The 13392-nt window shown below is 41.7% G+C and overlaps 1 protein-coding gene across 2 annotated transcripts in view; it reads left to right on the forward strand.

The window, feature by feature from the left end:
* The window catches only part of prkcbb (protein kinase C, beta b), a 103241-nt gene that overhangs the window by 59343 nt on the left and 30506 nt on the right, over positions 1 to 13392 (forward strand). For both annotated transcript variants that reach the window (XM_005943606.3, XM_014340507.2), the window contains exons 10-15: positions 6126 to 6299; positions 7863 to 7954; positions 8976 to 9038; positions 10015 to 10153; positions 11686 to 11766; positions 12229 to 12336. In XM_005943606.3, the coding sequence (XP_005943668.1) occupies positions 6126 to 6299; positions 7863 to 7954; positions 8976 to 9038; positions 10015 to 10153; positions 11686 to 11766; positions 12229 to 12336 (657 nt within the window). The remainder of the gene's footprint in view (positions 1 to 6125; positions 6300 to 7862; positions 7955 to 8975; positions 9039 to 10014; positions 10154 to 11685; positions 11767 to 12228; positions 12337 to 13392) is intronic.

Raw genomic sequence — 13392 nt, forward strand, 5'->3', positions numbered from 1 at the left:
AGCTATCATGGACACAGAAAACCTTGTTTTTTTATAACTTGTGTGCTATAGCGAATATATCTGGGAGGCTCTTGTTTGTCTGTGTGTTTGTGTTTGTTTGCGCATCAGAGCTTTGCTGTATAACTGCAAACAGAGCTTACAGCAAAGGAAAGAAAACATGGCCAAAAAGAGGAGATGGAGACAGAGGGAATCAAAGGTGATGAAGCACGAGTAGGGCGAGGTGGATGAAGAGAAAGAGGTGAGGAAGATGATGCGACAAACAGGTAGGCGATGGAAGAAGAGAGGCGAGAGATGTGAGGCATCGCGACAAGGTTGACGTGAATAAAATGAGCGAGAGGTAAAAACGTTGGACTGAATGAAAAGCGGGAAAAGGCGGGGGGGGGTGTTAGAGTGATGTGAATGAATGAAAATCAAGGCAAGAAACAGAAAGAATGGGAAGATGCTGTGAAAGCCAGACAGAGGGGTAGAGCAGCAGGGTGGAGGGAGGCCGAAAGTGACATAAAGAGCACGAAAGAGAGAGAGAGAGACCATTGTCTGAGTATCAGACTTGTATGCCGGCTGCCTGTTTCCATGGTAACAAGCATTTAAAGCTACACTGATGCGTCATTGTAATGGAGCCTGAGTTGAAGCGCGATCATTACTGGAATACCCAACTCACACAGACGCAGACTGCTGAAGCATGCCGAGATACACAGCTTCAGCAGAAGACAAAGTGTACACACGCACACAAGCAAACACACACATGTTGGAAAGCACATTCCTGCAAATGTAAATCCAACAGTCATTTTAGTCTGTGCTATGCAGACGCACACACGCACCAGAACATTTTGTGAGACGAGTCGCTCACATGACGTGTGTGTCACTTTAAAGGTTCCTGAGTGTGCGTGGGAGGCTGCTAGGACCTGCTGCCACACAACCGGAGTAACACAATACTGCTGCAAACACTTCTCTGTGATTATAGGACACGTGTGCAGTCAAGAGGGCACGCTTCATTTTGGCCTGCCTCATCATTCTTTATACGCATGCATCGCGGCGTAATAAGAGCTGGAGTTGCACAGACACACAAAAATAACTTCAAGTTTACAGCTGCTGCTTCCCAAAGGCAGTTGGTGTCTCATTTTCATACGGCGCCACAGCAAAAACAGGCATTGCTGTGCAGAATAATGAATTTTAGCAAATTTAATGATAGCCAAAAGCAAAAATTGTCATTACTGTAAGGTCAAGGGTGTCAAACATGAGGCCCAGGGACCAGAATCAGCCCAGCAAGGACTCCAATTCGGCCCACTATACAGCTTCAGAATAATGAAGGAGGGCATAACGCTTTTTTGGACATTTATCGTATAGTTTCATTGGTTCGGTCCACTCAAGATCCAAGTGTGTTGCAAATGGTCCGCAACATAAAATACATTAAGGACTTATATTCTGGGAGTTTGTAGCCTTCTTTTTTTGAAAACACTGTAGAATAGACAGTAAGGCATGAAGATACCACAGGGGGGACTGACACAGTTCCCCGGGTGGGCTCCCTGCAGTAGCCTTTGAGCATATGGGTGAGGAATTGTGTTAGGATACATGAATGTTCCCTTTAGTTTTTTGGTGGGACACAGTAACACAATACCAGCAATAACACTTCAGCTGAGAGATGCATGTATTTTTAATCGCTGTAAAATCATTTTTGTGTTGCCAACATCCTTGCCTGGATTTGTGGCAATGGCTACAGTGTTGAATTATCCCTGGAAGCACAACATCAGGAATTATTTAAAAAAAAACCATCTCTGCACTTTCCATACTTTGCGCAGCCATCCAGTGGGCCTGGTTTGGAACCTCTAATAGGCCACAAACCTCATGCTTGACAATCCTCTAGACCAGCTAAGACTGTGTGGTAGTGGGCTATTACACAACAAATTAGTTCTTGGTTACAGTTTCCCCCCTTTCTCCTCACAGAAGACACTGCAGCCTGAGATTTGCTGTACACAGAAGAATAATTATTGGAGTAATGAACAAACTGATGGTATTTAAAAAGAAATGTTCTTCAAGCCCACCACACAAACACTGTAACTAAAGCCACTGCAGACATGATCCAAATGCAAAAGAAGGTCTTAAAAGTTTTCATTTAGGTTTTCTTGGAACACTCAATGCCTCAGTGGAAACAACAGCTGCGTATACTATATATAATAAATGACCGTTTTTAATGATACACACAGCCCACTGTGATGCAGCACAGTGCAGATTCTTGCAGGGCAGCATTCATTTTGCCTGGATAAATTCACTGTGCAAGGTCAGCAGAGAAAACACAGCGGCATCATTTACGACACATGACAGCTAATATCCTCGGGACGGCTTTCTGGCAAACGACCCTGAAAAACTTCCCAGGGTGCAAACAGTGACACACATGCTGCAACCGGTCTATGAGTGGATCAGACACCAAACATCCTTGTGGTCAAGCACAATAACTGGGAAGGTGAAAAAACAAGGATAATAAATGCAGAAGTTAAAATGTGTAATCGATGGTGGTGTAATGATGCCAAAAAGATCATGTTGTTACTGTCTGACCTGTGCGTTTTATGTCTTTCTCCTGTGCTGGTCTTGTCCTTGTGGTTGTATAAAATGAACTTTGGGCCAGATGGTGTCCTTCCTCTCTGTTTCAACTCTATAAAGTTTGTATTTACATAAAGTCACGCTGCCACCATATGCACACACGCACACACTCAGTTGTGTTCAACAAAGTATACTACCAGCTGAAGTTTTTAAAACTGGCAGCTGTATAACCAAAAACGCATATTAATACCCTGATACGTGCTCACGCACACACCCGTCTACATATATAACTGCGTCTCTTTGTCCATCTGTGCTGCACTCCCCACAGAATACCGAACCCAGTAACCTCTCTGCATTATCATACCTGAATATTTATAAGACATAAACAGCAAAGTTGCTAAGTTTCTCATCTCAGAGGGGAAAAGCGGGAATAAGAGGTCACTCTTATTGCTCCATTCTTAAAGAATTTAGAGAGAATAACGAGTGTGACATCAATGTGTTTGCACCGCGAAGCTGATGCTCATTTCCTGCCTCTAAATAATGAGTAAGAAGAAGTCATTTTTTTTTATTTCTTACGTCTTTGTGGTATATGTTTCTATTTGCAGACATACAGCCTGTAGAGATCAAGCTTGTGTTCTTTCTCACGGCTGTGTCTGTTAGCCTCAGAGGAATGGTCAAGTGGAATTTTGGTGACTAGGTTCGCCCTGTGGTTTGTGCAAATTAAAATCGAATGTTTAATAATAGATATAAATGCACAATACAACTGAATGAAAAACACCTTCTTGAGGTCACAGAAGTCATTTAGCCTCATGGGAACTACACATGGCAAACACCGCAGTCTTTCCACAGCATTCTAAAATGTAAGTTGGTGCCTTTGCCCTTATTCCAAGCAAGAAATCATTGAAATATCTTCACTACTAAGCAGAGATGGGCAGCAATGCGTTACAAGTAACACATTACTGTAATCTGATTAATTCTTAAGGTAATGAGTAAAGTAATTATTGCAAAAAAGTAATTAGATTACTCTTACTTTCCCGCAACCACGCTGTGTTGCTGCGTTACTTAATCGTGATTTTGTTTGAGTGTCTCATGACAATGACGTACGAGCGTGTGACGCCCGTGGCAGCAACAGACGTGTGGAGGAGATAGTACAACCATGCAGCGTTTAAAGCGTGGAAGTACTGACATTGCTTTGAGTTTGAGTCCTTAGAAAGTGACAAAAACATTAGCATCCATTGTACAGTCTGCGTGGGAGGAAAACTTCTTTTTACAGCAAAACATTAAACTTCAAATCTGAGCAAGCACCTAGCACGCTTCCACGGGAATGTGAAATTCACAGATCCCTCAACTGACATACCGCTGCGGCACCAGGCAAACCTCCGCGTGCTCCACTCTTGCTAAACAGGTGAAAACAGATTTAAGAGCAACAGGATTTAGTGCTGCTGAATCTTTGGTTTTATTTATTTTTTGCTGTGTTTTACTTGCATCTATTTGAAAGACACAAAAAAAACTATTTTTATGCTGGAATATGCAGAAAATAGGTTTGAATGTTAAGTAATAAGTAACTAAGTAATAAAGTAACTAATTACTTTTGGAAAATAAGTAATCAGTAAAGTATTGGGATTACTTTCTTGGAGAAGTAATCAGTAATTAGTAATGAATCACTGTTTTCAAGTGACCACCACTGCTACTAAGTCACAGTGACTTTCTGTAAAAAAAACAGACAAGTGTGAAAAATGAAGCACAACCTTATTGCTTCCATAGGAATGAGGGGGTAACATTAGCCAAATTATTAGCTGATTATTAGCACGTGGAAAGATAGAAGCAGAGGCTTTAGCAGTTTGCTGCTCTGTAGCATTCAGGTGTCTGTTAACACAATGCCACAATCTTCCCAGGAGTGAACGTCCCAGCAAATTCAGTTCAAGGTCAGGGTCAGAGAAACTACCGACAGATTGTGCAGACCTCAGTTAGCATGTTAAATGTAAAAGCTCATGACAGTACAGAAACAAAACTGAAGGAACCACAAGAGTTCTTCCACAATATGCTTTGAAAAGAGGAGAACGAAGCTGTTTGGCACCACGTTTGGCAACAAACAAACACAGTATATGGGCACAAACGCCTCATACCAGCTGTCAAGCACGGTGGTGGAGGGGTGATGATTTGGGGTTGTTTTGCAGCCACAGGACCGGTGCATCTTACAGTCATTGAGTCGACTAGAGTCACATGTAGTAGTACATTAATATGCCTCTAGGTTAAAATTCAACATATAAGGAACAGTTAATTTTGTAGCTGTGTGGTTATATAGGCTGAAACACACCAACTCTCTGCATTTCTCAAATTATCTCAATGTTACCTTAAACATGAATGCTGCACACACACCCTCAACAGGCTCCTGTAAATCCTTTCTTTCTTTGAAGGTTGAATTTAATTGAACTTTTGCTCTGGTCACAAGTCTGTGTGAACCTTTCATGACACCTGGTCCGCATTTGGCAACCACATAAAAGTAATCACAATTCAGGGTGTGTTTATTTTCATTTATGTGCATCTCATAAGTGGATTACAAGAAGCTGGCATCCTTGAATTCCCAATAAAAAGTCAAACTTGAGTGCTGCCAGGCAGTTTCTGAGTTCGCCCATGTGTCCCTCACAACACCCTGCCCTTCTTAAAATTTATTTAACCTTTTTTTCTGTTTTTTAATCCCAGTCTCTTCACCTATCAACCTTCCTTTATCTACAGTTTCCCCACACTGTGAACCATATGATCCAGGAAATGTGAAATAAGCCCTTTTTACTTTGATTTTTGTCTTCTTTGTCTTTTTTTTTCTCCTTTGCTTCATCCTTACTGTTCATGAAGGGCAAAAGGAAGTCGAACAGTATAAAAATCTTTGAGAAACTCTGACTAATATTAAAGTTATCACAAGAAGAACCACTGGCTAAGCGCTTTCTCCCCTTGCAGGGAGATTGCTGCAGCAGCTTTTAGGTTTTGCGTCCTCTAACGGCACCATTATGTTTAATACTTGTAAGAGTGGCGAGTTTCGAATTCATTATATAATTAATGTTTGTTAAAGCCTTGCTAGCCATCCAGCAGGGGTTATTGAACACAGATTTTGTGGCTTACAGAACAGGCCGTTAAAAAATGTCTCGATTACGATTAATTTTTGTTATCTCGCACAAATTGTACCCATGTAATGTATGTGATGTATAAAAATGGCTTTGAGTGACTCTGTAAGCGGCTTCGCATCATCCCATTTTCCTCTTTCTCTCCTTTCTTATTCCCCTGGTTATTTCGCCTCCATTGGCGTCTTGAAAAGTGATGAATCGGTTTCTCTTTGTCTTTTTTCTCTTTATTTCTTACTTTGACTGTCTAACCCAAAACAGTCAGAGAAGCTTTCCTTCATCGCTCTGATCCTTTATCCCCGTCCTTCACAATACCTCCCCTGTTTCTCCTGTTTCTCCTTTTCTCTCTCTGTTTCTTTCCCTTCTTTGTTGGTACAGAGCCATGACAGCAGCTGTGAGCCTTAAAGATTTTGAATATTGATGAATTCATCTTCTTGCATTTCCCACATGTTCTTTGTTCGCCCTCTCTCTAAGGTGATGCTGGCAGAGCGCAAAGGAACCGAGGACCTGTACGCTATAAAGATCCTGAAGAAGGACGTCGTGATCCAAGATGATGACGTAGAGTGCACCATGGTGGAGAAGAGAGTGCTAGCTTTATCTGGAAAGCCCCCGTTCTTAACACAGCTGCACTCTACCTTCCAGACTATGGTGAGTGGGCCGACATGTTCCCACCGAATATATCTCACTGAGATATATTCATTTTATTTTATACAAACTTAAAAGCTGCCCTGTTTTAACTTGTCACTCCTTAAATTTAATTGGCACTTTCAGAATATACTGTCATGTTCACCATCATGGATCTCACACAAGTAATAGACATTAATACCAATGCTGAAGCTAACACTTTTTTAGGTACACCTTGTTTTCACCTTGAGAATTTCCTTCATTCTTCATGGCACAGACTTAACCGGGTCATGGAAATATTCCTTATTTATTCTGGTCCATGTTGACATGGCTGCATCACACATGTTAATCTCCCATCTCACCACAACTCACTGTTGCATTCAAGAAACCATGATTTGAGCTTTGTGACACAGTGTGTTATCCTGAGGATGGTGCACTGTAGGCAAAAAGGCTGCTAAGTTGGTACTAAAGGGCCCACAGTGTGCCAAGAAATACTATTACACCCCCACACAAGGCAGGAGGAATCTGAGGTTTCATGTTGTTTATGCTAAATTCTGACCTTCAACACTAATCAGACCAATGCTTTTCAAATATTTTAATCCAGTTTTGTTAAGATTGTGTGATTTGTATTCTCAGTTTCCTGTTCTTAACAGGAAACAACAAACACTCCACATTCAAAGTCACCTAAATCCCATTTCGCCCCCTTTATGATGCTCAGTTTGGAGTTCAGCAGGTCACCTGCACCGTGTCTACATGCCTGAGTGCATAGAGCTGCTGCCATGTGATTAGCTAACTGGATATTTGCATTAACAAGTAGTTGAACTTTATAATGTGCATTAGTCCTAATGATGAGTCAGCAGAGGAGTAAATATAGCTCTCCTGCTTCATTAACACTCATCTCTGCATTCTCACTGATTAGTGATGTGTTGTAAATGCATTTGAATGACAAAAGTAAATAAAACCGATCTGATACTGACACACACACCTACACACACACACATTTTGTACATCAAATTCAGTTATTACATGCAGGCAGTTATTACAGTCATGCATGCACACATCCATACAGTAATATGGCGCCTATGCAGTGCATACACAAGTACAGTTAAACCACACACACTCACACACACACAGATACTATAGGCTCGCACACAGAACAAGCAACTGCTCATAAGACTTATCAGGGAGTACAGACTCTAACACTAAAAAACTTCGCAATAAACTCCAGAACACACAGACACACACACCAAATCCCTCCACATTTTCTCACTTACTGAAACTTATTGGCAATTTCTGTAGATAATGGAGGACTACAGGTCCCTAAATTGATGTCACCGTGTTCCCTCAGTTGAAGACTTATTGGATCCACCGACAACCCAATCACCACTTTTCTCCCCGTCCCCCTCACTTCCTCTGTCATATTTTCTGCATCTCTCCTCTGATCTTCTCTCAATTCGCGCATCAAACTCACAGCAGTCCCTTCCACCTCCACAGTATTTTACGCTCCTTTGACCTCTCATCCATTTTTATTAACGTGCACTTTGTGACCTGTCTTTCTCTGCTTGCCCTTCTACGCCCCCTCCACAGGACCGTTTGTATTTTGTCATGGAGTACATAAACGGCGGAGATCTCATGTATCAGATACAGCAGGTCGGCAAGTTCAAAGAACCTCACGCTGTGTGAGTACACACACACACACACACAGAAAATCAGAGCCCCGTGAAAGCAGGTGTTTCACACTTTAGTAATACCTGTTTAAATCGTGGTGAATAAGCCATCATCAGCTTGACTGGTGATGGATGAGCAATCCCAGCAGAGCCCGGAGGTGAAATATGTTGTTTGCCCCCAATGCAGCTTGCTGCTCTGAAGAGCTTCAAAGAAATGAAAGTAATCCAGCAGCTCCTGAGAGTTTTCAGTGCATGGCGCAGTACCTCCAGAACTGCAGAATATAATTACGGTGGCTGGCGAGATCGCTGGTGTCAAGCCCAACCAGCAGGCTGACACATTTGACAAGTGGGGCTGTCGGTGTCGAGCGAGAGCTGTTGAGGAGTTAGCCCTTCATGTAATTCATAGAGAATTAAAGTTTCTTCTCTATGGCTGAAGGTTCAGACTGCAGAGGGGGTAAGTCGAAGTACACGAGGAACTCTTTTAACTAAGGCCATCAGCTTGTTCGCTCTCTTTTTTTTATTAAACAGGAAATCCTTCTCCACGGATGATTAAATTGCTTTGAACTTCAGTGTTGCAGTGTCTTTTTGTATATTGAGAGCTTCAGTATTTATTCTTTAATGCTGCTGCTCATCATTCTGAGCACAGAAAGAACATCTAATTAGCTCCAAACGGGCTCTGCACAGTTTTCACAACCAAATGACTCTTGATGTCTTTAAAATGCGCTTTTTAAACGCAGAGAGCGCATGCACGCCCGCGCAAGCGTGGCCGACTGTGCGGTCTGTCCGTCCAGACCTCTGCCGCTGATCTTATCAGCTGCTTGCTGGCCTTGAAGAGACAGGAGTGACCTTTACTCTGACACGCGCATACACACACACAAATGATCTGTTTTCCTGCTGTCCTTTTTCTCGGCCTCTGTCTAATTGCCGTTGTTGTTGCCGTTTGTGTTTTGTGTGTGTGTGTGTGTGTGTGTGTGTGTGTGTGTGTGTGTGTGTGTGTGTGTGTGTGTGTGTGTGTGTGTGTGTGTGTGTGCAGATTCTACGCTGCAGAGATAGCGATTGGTCTGTTTTTCCTACATCAAAAGGGCATCATCTACAGGTAACATCCATAATACAACCTACTAAACGCAGAACATTAACCAAATATAGCTGAGCTCACACAGTAGTACGTACCTGAAATAGTGCAAATGAAATCCACGGTGTGTCTTTTTTCCAGTTTCCCCCTGTCTGCTCCTCTCCAGCGTATGTCGGCAATTTCTTCCTGTTAAAAGGGAGTTTTTCCTTCCCACTGTCGCCAAGTGCTTGCTCATAGGAGGTAGTTTGATTGTTCGGGTTTTCTTTGCATTATTCTAGGCTCTTTATCTTACAGTATAAAGCGCCTCGAGGCGGCTGCTGATGTGATTTGGCGCTATATAAATAAAACTGAACTGAACTGAATGAATTACTACCATGTGCCAAATATACTCTTATACAATATGGAAGTTTATAAAATCAGGAAGTTTCAGAGTGAATTTGTGACTTGTCAGTAAAGTAAAGTTTCTTTCAGCACAGTATTAGCAGCTAGGATAATTAAAATGAACCTGTTGTGCTCATTTCCAGCACTGTTGTGTTCTTCTTGGACTACTAGAGAAGTTTTGTATGACTGGCAGTTCAAAATAGTCTTAATTTGTTAGAGTGATGTCAGTTTGATCACTACTGGTGTATTGCTACAAGCCAAAGGTGAATGTGAGCTATTCAGTACTATATATGTTTTATTATAAGGTACTTCACAAATGTAAAAGAAATGAGAAACAATGTAAATTTAACCTTTCTTCACATCTAACACATTGTTTGGACTAACGCAGGCATTCACTTCAACATGAGCTGGAAGTTGTACATAATGTAGATCCATCTGTAATGTTCAGAAAGGGTTGTACAGTCGAACTGATGCAGTCTCAATAGCTGAGGATCACATTTCACAAACCTTTTGAGCCTCTAAATTGAATTGTAATGCAGATTTGCCGTTTCGAGTATCGATGCCAAGTTATGTTGATTAGTCTGTTGTTCCTTTTTGACTTTGCTTCACCCTCTCACAGAGACCTGAAGCTGGACAATGTAATGCTGGACTGTGAGGGCCACATTAAAATAGCAGACTTTGGCATGTGTAAAGAGAATATGAATGATGGAATCACAACCAAGACCTTCTGTGGCACACCGGATTACATTGCTCCTGAGGTAAAGTGTGTGTGAGAGTGATGGTGGTTGGATCTGTTGTATTGATCTCTCACTGTTCTCCTGCAGTAGCTACACAGCTCAAAAAGAGGCTAAATAAAACTTTTATTTTGGAAAAAACTTTGCTTTCTTGCAGACAACTAGAAGAGAATACTCTCGTGTTTGCATGTATGTAGCTGGAGCCATGCTTTACTTATTAATAGTACTTCTGTCCTAATGTAACAGGAGCACTTTCTAAAGCTCACTAAAATACTACATTAAATTTGTCTAATTTGTTAAAATACCCAACGCTGAAAATGACACATTTCAGTTTTGCACTAGTTTTTGTGCCAGACTATTTCTTGGCCAGAAGCAGGGATTTCCTCAAGTCTTGCCGTCTTTTTATGTAACACTCAGCAGAAACGCCAACGAGCATCTCTCCATGAAAATAAACTCTCCCTTAAAGTGTCGGTGGTAGTTTGGTAGTTCTATTAGTATACATAAAGATACTTTAATTGCATTTCAGCCTCACTATCAGTTTGCTCTCATGTCAGTCAGCCCATGTAGTCTAAACGTCCCTCAAAATTAACTGACTGTGTAGGTATTATATTTGGGAACATTATTACCTCCTGGATTCACACAATAAAAAAGCCTTTCAGTAAATTTACTGCACTCTGCTAAAGTAAATAGTTCTACCACTGTGAACTTGGTAAGTCAGTTGCAGGTGTGGTGCACACGTCTTACTTTTGATCCATAAAACTCATAAAGCTCATCTTGCACGTGAAGCAGGTGTTTTTCTAATTGATTTTTTCTCATACAAAATAAATGTGGTGCGCAAAAGTCTTTCACAAAATAGTATCTGCAGTGTTGTCTACAGTCCACAAAATGCCTGTACTGGTTTTAAAAAAAATGCTGCTCTGCCCCTTAAGTGCTCGTTAAGTATCGGCAGTAACCCTGTGGGGACGCGTACTGTACTTGTATTACAAATAACAAGAAAAAGTGAAGTCTAATTTTAAGCACTTTTAAAAATACAGCAGCTGTTGTACAAAATGAGTAAAATACATAAAAACAATTAAAAAAAGAGCATAAATAAATAAAGCAGCACAAATACAAAGGGATCAGAACTTAAAAATAGATTTCAAAGCATCTAAAAGCCAAACCTGATCTCCTCTGGGTTTTAGTAGTTTAGTTTTGAGTATTTGACCAGCAGACCTCAGTAACCTAGTGGGAGTGTGCAAAGTCAAAAGATCAGAGAGGTCAACCCAACCCAGTGCGATGCATTCAAAACAAACAATAAAATCTTAAAATGATTTCTAAACCTGACTCACTGGCAGCCGGTGTAGGGGGAGCCAGTATGGGTGATATGTGGTCTCCCAGTTAATAGCCAATAACGCTTGATGGAAAGAACGACTTATCACTGTTGACTTTATTTTATTTTTTTTGACTGGAGCTATTGTTTAACAGATAGGATCATTTTCTTTAATGCTGACTACCTTTGTATCATAGACTGAAGCGATGACTGCAGCATTTCTGAACAATGTGTCTCCTATGCTCAGATTATAGCCTACCAGCCTTACGGGAAATCTGTGGACTGGTGGGCCTTTGGCGTCTTGCTCTACGAGATGCTGGCTGGACAGGTTGGTGTGTGTGTGTGTGTGTGTGTGTGTGTGTGTGTGTGTGTGAGAGAGAGAGAGTGGGTAATTGCACAAAGGATTTATTAATCTTGGTTAAGGAAAAAAAAATATAACACCATCTTTGGATCCACATGAATGTGTGATTCACGCTCCTTTCAGAGCAGCGTTTTGTATTCACGGCTGAGTGTGAATAAAAACAAACACTCCTGATCTCAGCCTTTAAAATGTGACACTGTGTAATGAAAGGTTAGCTATTAAATTATATGCTATAATGAGATTTTCTCTCGTGGCATTAATAATTGTTAAGATGTGACATTTTGAAATTCTGAATATTTCATTTAGAGGCCTGCAGCTTTTAGATTCTTGGGAGAAAAAAGCTGCTTTTAATGAATGAATCAAGTATCCTCTATTTGTCCTGTGCTGCCTTCTGCTTCTCCTCACTCATTTCTCTCCTGTCCTCTCAAGCCTCCATTTGACGGAGAGGATGAAGATGAGTTATTTCAGTCAATCATGGAGCACCACGTCTCCTATCCCAAGTCAATGTCCAAGGAGGCTGTCGCTATCTGTAAAGGGGTGAGTGTACGAAAAACACACACACGCACAAAGCACGCTTTAAGCCGCGAGTCCTTGCCCGTCTCTCAAGCTCAACCTCGCTCCCTCCTCGCAAACTCACTCTCCCGCTTTCTGTCTCGCTTCCCGTATCCTCCTGACACTCTTCCCTCTTGAACACAAACATGCCGAGGAGAGAACGAGGAAGGGATTAAATCCGCTTGAGGAAAGGATGCGGGAAGAGGGAGGAGGGTGAAAGGAGGAAAAGAAGGAGACATCAAAATTATCTGCATAATTAAATCCATTGTGGTGGAACATTTATTTGGAGCGAAACAACATTGTTCCCCTCTCGCTATCTTCCCCACTTCCATCTCGCCCGCCGTCTCTGTCATAGCGCTGTCCTCGTCCATCCTTCCCCTCGCGCTCTGCAGTGTCCATTGTCAAGCTATTGTTGTGCCTTTTTTTTTTCATTGTACATCCCCTCTATCTCTTTATCACACACACATACACACACATTAGATGGCTCTAATAGCTTGAGCCTGTGCAGTTGGCTGTAGAAACTCCTTTTCAGAATAGACTGGCCAGGCCTGATTGCTGCACTCGGATTATTTGTGTTTTGCGGACACACAGTTTGTGTCACACACCCTTCGTCACATACCAGAAAACTGGAGAGAGAAAAAAATATCAATAAAATATTATTTTATCTTTTGAAGTTCTGCAGTACCCACAGAAAGCACCTACACATTAACATCAGTGTGTAGCGCGAGCGTGGATGAGGACACACACGCACACATTTGTTCCAGCATGACCTGAGTCATACATCCTCCTACTAAATTTAAAGGCAAAGGCATTCATAGGTAAATTACTGACAAGTACGTTCGCTGCATTACAAACGCCCACACTGGCTGTGTTATGTATTAGTGATGATTACCGGGTTGTAGTGCTGCAACAGTGCATCCTCAGTGGAGCATGAAAGCTCGCCTCCGTCCACCCCCAGAGCTCCCTCTGCACCCTGCTAGGACTGCCTGAGTTAACTCAGTGTGTGTGTGTGTGTGTGTGTGTGTGTGTGTGTGTGTGTGT

The sequence above is a fragment of the Haplochromis burtoni genome, unplaced genomic scaffold (assembly GCF_018398535.1).
Source record: "Haplochromis burtoni strain Fernald_Lab_line unplaced genomic scaffold, NCSU_Asbu1 Contig_379, whole genome shotgun sequence".
NCBI classification, from domain to species: Eukaryota; Metazoa; Chordata; class Actinopteri; order Cichliformes; family Cichlidae; genus Haplochromis; species Haplochromis burtoni.